Raw genomic sequence first — 5,818 nt, 5'->3', positions numbered from 1 at the left:
AAGGTCTGTGAGTGCGATTACCACCAGAAGAGAACGGGGTCTCAGAAAGAGAAGTGAGCCCAGCCAACGTCACAGAAAAGAGAGACCTGTCAGCCCCACCAGACCCACCCTTAGGAGCCATCCTAATTGGGATATCAGATGCATGAATAAGGTCAGGCTGGCTCCTTCTGTCCCCACCAAACCACATGAGCAGAGGTGAGCCACCCCCACTGAGCCCTGACCCACAGAATCAGACAGAAACAATTGTTCTTCCAGGCCTCTAGGCTTGGGGGATATCTGTTACTCAACACCAAATAACTGGCAGAACAGGCCCTGATGAGGCTGCTGACTGCTGCCCCTGCACACACACTGAAACACATCTCCAGGCCTGTTCACAGAGTGCTCAAAGTTTTGCTTCGTCAACTGACCTGTGACATCCAGATGGAAGGTGACCCTCTGGCCTCCGGCCTCGCAGCTGTACTCCCCGCTGTCCCCCTTCGCCGCTGCAGCACCAACCAGCCGCCGGGTGCAGCCCGTGGCCTCCACGCGCACTTTCGAGCTCCCGCTCAGCTTCTTGCCATCCTTGTACCACGTCACCTGCGTCTGAGCCTGGGCCACCTCGCAGCTCAGTGTGGCACTGGCCCCGGCCGTGGCCTTCACCTCGCTGTGTGCCGACTGCTCCTTGGCAAACACCACCGTGGGCTCTAGGGACAGGGAGGGACGCACAGGGTCAGAGACACAAAACTCATAGAAGACTATGTCACGTTCACCACAGCTTCAGAGGTGCGTAAAATTTCTCCTTGCACTTTGTGCCTTGTTGAGTATTTGTCCCTGATGAGAGTCAGCATTGTGTTTACAAAATGTCTCCTTTAATGGAACCTTAAGTGTGTATTACAGAGCGTGTTGACTTAGAGAAATTTCTGAGACCTGAGGAAGTCAGTCAACACTATTCTGCCACCTGTCACTGCATGTTCATTGTCTTCCCTGTGTGACAGTTAACTCTTGCGTGCAACCTTTTTTCTGTGTCTATGGGTCATGCATGTATGCATATAAGGTCCTTAGTTGATTACTTCCCTCCCACCAACACTCCCCCGTCTTCCCTCAGAGATTCCCCACTCTGTTAGATGCTTCCACTTCTCTTGATACACTCCATTCATCTCTTTATTTCCTGCTGTCCTGCTGACAAAAGTGGTGACTGTGAGCCCCGCCGCCTGGTCCCTGATCTCATAGGCACAGCTTTCAGGTGTCACTTAGTGTGCTTAAGCTGGATTTCCTTCAGTGTCATTTATCAGAAGAAGGATGAACCGTTTGATTTCTAATTGGTTCAGAATCTGCGGCATGGAGAGATATTGATAAACTGTTTCTTCCACATATTTGACATTAAATGTTATCAAATTCAACTCTGCATTGATGAGGCGATCGCTTCATACTTTAGTTTCAATCTGCTCACGTCATGAGGTATGTTGATTTGCTGACCTTTGTAGTGCTCACACACCCAGGCCATGTCTTTCATTATAGTGCATCGTCCTCTTAATACACTGCCGATTCACTTTGATTCTACTTAGCTTCACATTTTGGCCATGGTCTCCACAATGCATTGGCCCATACTTTGAATTCTCCCTATCAGATGCTGGTGATAGATGTCATGCTGGTGCCACGTAATAAGCCAGGGACTGTATTTCCTTCTCTAGCTCTAAAAGGATCTCCATGAACAAGCAATAATTTCCTTACAGAATAGTTCATACAATTTTCCAGTGGGGCCATTGGGGTGTCATCTTCACCTATAAGAACTTTTATTTGTGGTTCCATTTATTGAAACCGTTGTAGGAGTATTTGAGATGTCAAATCTTTTGCCACTTTTCATGAAGTTTTCTAATAATTTGGTCAATTTCTCAAAACTTTTCACATTTACTCCTACAAAATAATTTGTCATATTCTCCTAAAGTAGCAATTACAAATCCTTGGTGGATTTTTTTTGTATCTATACACACCCACAAGCTGTTTTACGCACTTATAACACCAAACTGTTAGTTAGAGGCACCTGGATGTCGAATTGAGGTTAAAACTCTCCTAACTAAATGAAAATACAGTTAGTTCATAGACATCTCTGTGAACACCATGGACAGGGACAAATACACATGTGTCCTTAGGAAATACTATGACATAAATACTGACTCAACAATCAAGGGCTATCGCTATAGTTACTTGTCTTCAACTAGGCGTGCGGTGTGGGAGAAGCTCCTTATTCCTCTCCATGTCCCAATCTGGTATACGTCAGAGTCCCAGGGGATTCTGACACAGGACTCAAAAAGAAACCGAGATGTACTTTAGGAGGAGAATTCCAGACCTCCCAGGTACAGGACCCCGACACACACGTGCAATTCTCTGGTTTCTGTGTACTTTTTTGCACAGACCTTGCAAGAAAACACGGATCTAGATTTTGCGACAAGTGAGGATCCAGTAACTTCCTGCAAAGGAGTGCCCTAAGAAACTACAATTTGCTAACACCCTGTTCACTCTGAGATGGATCCATGTAAGATTGGGTGGCAGGAACTTCCCCACATTCTGTTGTAATGAAATTCAAACGTGGCTCTGCCCGTGTTGCTGGCCGTGGGCATTTGGGAGCTACCAGGACTTGGGGAGTAGGAAATTCACATAACACAGGTAAGAGACGTCTGGTCTACCCCAGAGTCCACGTGAAAGGTAGAGCCCGAGTCCCGGCTGGAGAGGGGCACCCGGAAGTGTCTGGCAGGTGCTGGGAACTATGACTGAGCAAAACCTGAGCACCACTCAGCTTGTACAGGAACACCTCTCCCTTCTGCTCACACTCTGCCCACCCAGCCTGGTCTGGCCCCACCACTGGGATGATATGGGAGATGGAGGATAGAAGGCTAAAGAGGTGAGGTCCAGTGGAAAGAGCCCCAGGTGTGTCCGGCTGGAGTCATTACCTACACACAAGGCTAAGTTAGTGCCACCAAAGAACCGACCTGGGACATCGAGGTTGAAGGTGACCTTCTGGCCCCCGGCCTCGCAGCTGTACTCCCCGCTGTCCCCCTTCGCCGCCTGCTGCAGCACCAGCCGCCGGGTGCAGCCCGTGGCCTCCACGCGCACTTTCGAGCTCCCGCTCAGCTTCTTGCCATCCTTGTACCACGTCACCTGCGTCTGAGCCTGGGCCACCTCGCAGCTCAGCGTGGCACTGGCCCCGGCCGTGGCCTTCACCTCGCTGTGTGCCAACTGCTCCTTGGCAAACACCACCATGGGCTCTGGGGACAGGGAGGGACACACAGTCAGAGGCCCCACAGAGGTTAGCCCTGAAGCCACAACGAGGCTCAGACGCAGGCACCTTGGGTCCCCGTGAGTATCTTTTTGTGATCGGGTACTACAGCACAGCCCTCCCAGGCACAGGGGCCTGACTGGTGCCTCAAACTGAGGGAGGCATAGGGGGCTGGCAGAGCTTCTCCTGGGGGCGAGGAGGGTGCAGCAGGACTCAGAGAATGCACCAAGAGGCCCCATTGGCTTCTAGAAGTAGCCAGGACCTCACAATCACTGAGATCCAAATCTATCCCGCTGAGGATGCTGCCAGCACCTTTTGGGTCCTCTCAGCCTCCTTTGATCTTTAAAAGGAAAACAAGAACTTCACTGTTTCTTCTTACTTTGCATTGTTCATCCATCTCAGTGTTAATTTTGTGGGTAATTTCTTTTCCCAAATCGAAGCAGCTGTCCTACCCCAAGCATTCACATAAGCAATGAAGAGCCTGGCAGCTCTACCTTGCAAGTCCCAGATGCAGCCTGACCTTCTCCCCACCCACCAAGCCCTAGAGTTGCACACTCACCACAGACACGCAGCTGGAAATCCACCGAGTGCTCGCCCACGCGGCATGAATAGGTGCCCTCGTCTTGCCTGGTGACTGAGTTGGTCACCAGTCGATGCCGTGTGCCCACATCCTCCTGTGAGAAGTGCGAGGAGTGGCCGAGCTCCAAGCCATCCTTGAACCAGCGCACGGGCACATGGGCCTCCGCAGTCTCACACTCAAAGTGGGCCGGACCCCCGGCCACCGTGTCCACGCAGCCACCCGCCGAGTCTTTGTGCAGAAAGGGTGTGAGTCCTGCGAGGGCAGCTGGGGGTAGGGGGTAGGCCTATGAGCACACACTAGCAAATGGAGGGTCCCAGGTGGAACCCTGGCTCAGCCCAGCCCAGGGTCCCCTTCATACAGGTCTGCGGCTGACTTCGAGCCACCCAGTGCCATGGACTGTTAGGACTTCCCCACAGGGTCCCTCCCTCTGGTGAACAAAGCCCTGGCCTCCACTTTTCCATGGGGTAGAGGGAGCACCCTCCCATGCCCTCACTGTCCCCATGGAGTCACCTGAGCCTACCCCTCCCCCACCCATAACAGGGGTAACCTGAGCCACAGTCCCCACAGTCACCTGAAAATGCCCCCAAACTTACCCCGCCACAGAGAACAACAGCTCCCACTGCCCTAAACCCCTAGAGCCTGCCCAGAGTTGGGGTACAGAATGCTGTAGCTATAGCAGTGGCCAGAAGGACGTGGACACATGTGAACACACACACCTTGAACTGACAGGTGGTAGGCGATGCGGCCCCCATGGCTGACACACTCATACAGGCCAGCGTCGTCCCGCGCCACATCCCGCACCAGCAGTGCCCGCTGTCCTGCGGAAGCCTGCACCTTGTACTTGGGGCCTGGGGGCAGTGCTCGGCCGTCCTTGAGCCACGTGACAGCCGTAGCCTGGTCTGACAGCTCTGCCAGGAGCTGTGCCTCCTCATGTAGTCGGGCCAGCACCTCCCGAACTTCTGTTGGATGCTTGGTGGTCAGCCCTGGGGACCCCCACAGGTGGAAAGAGGGGGTGTGGAGGTGACAGAGAGTGGAGGAGGAGGAGGGAAAGGAGAGCAGACAGATGGAGACATGAGCCTCTGTGTCATCAGGAGCCCCCAGCCCCTAGTCCACTCATACCCTGTGGCTGAGGATACCCGCCAAGCTGGGCAAGCTGTTTCACATACCCCCACCCCCACCCCATCTGGTCCTGCTTGCACAGGCCACATACCTAGCAATCCACTAGCACACCCCAGGAGCCTTGGGCCTAGGGTCACAGGTCCCACTCCTGCCCCCACCCTTAGAGGAAATAGAACTTAGAGAGTCCCCAGGGGTCATGGGCTGTCGTCCCCCTACCTCGGACCTCCATGCGGATGCTGCTCTCGATGCCATTGGCCACAAACTTGAGCTCAGCACCATGCAGGCTGGCAGGTACTGAGCGGATGGTGAGGACATGCCGTGTGCCCTCGCAGCGGATCACATATGTGTTGCTGGCCTTCAGGGCCTGCCCATCCAGGAACCACTCGCCCACAGAGACCAAAGTGAGGTCCACAGAGAAGGTCACCTCACTGCCCTCCACTGCCTCCACTGCCTTCAGAGGTGTCTTCACAGCCAGCTGGGGTGCTGCAGGGTAGGGGCTTCAGGACAAGCAGGGCACCTGGCCTCCCCTCTTCTTCCCCCCCAGAGTCTAGGCACATGTGCCCCCATCTCCAGGAAGCCCGTCAGACAGGCCCATGGCAACCATGAGAGATGGCAGGGTTCAGGACTGAGCAGGGATAAGTTAGAACCACCCAAGATCCCTCCGGATCCTACACACCAGAGGTGGAGGGTGCAGCTGTGCAGCCTGGTCCCCTGGGGCTGGTGGGCACAGATAGGTTCCTAGGGGCCTCAAGTCCTATCTCAGAGTCCCTTCCCCTTCCCACAGAGGAGGCTCCAACATCAGGACCCTGGTAACTCTCCCCTGCCACCCCCCAACCCCGCCAATAAAGAGGCTCCAAATCACTGTG

General features: G+C 53.9%; 1 protein-coding gene across 1 annotated transcript in view; it reads right to left on the bottom strand.

Annotated features, from left to right (window-relative positions):
• Window positions 1–407: 407 nt before the first annotated feature.
• LOC107182828 (obscurin-like) overlaps window positions 408–5,818 on the bottom strand; it is a gene marked incomplete at its 3' end in the record, with an annotated part of 9,218 nt that continues 3,807 nt past the window's right edge. Inside the window, exons 6-9 of the mRNA XM_015562817.1 lie at window positions 5,169–5,435; window positions 4,550–4,816; window positions 3,813–4,097; window positions 408–683 (exon numbers count right to left, since the gene is read on the bottom strand). Coding sequence (XP_015418303.1) covers window positions 408–683; window positions 3,813–4,097; window positions 4,550–4,816; window positions 5,169–5,435 — 1,095 coding nt within the window. The remainder of the gene's footprint in view (window positions 684–3,812; window positions 4,098–4,549; window positions 4,817–5,168; window positions 5,436–5,818) is intronic.

This window comes from Myotis davidii, unplaced genomic scaffold (assembly GCF_000327345.1).
Source record: "Myotis davidii unplaced genomic scaffold, ASM32734v1 scaffold2938, whole genome shotgun sequence".
Taxonomy (NCBI): domain Eukaryota; kingdom Metazoa; phylum Chordata; class Mammalia; order Chiroptera; family Vespertilionidae; genus Myotis; species Myotis davidii.
This window is presented reverse-complemented; position numbering and strand designations above follow the sequence as displayed.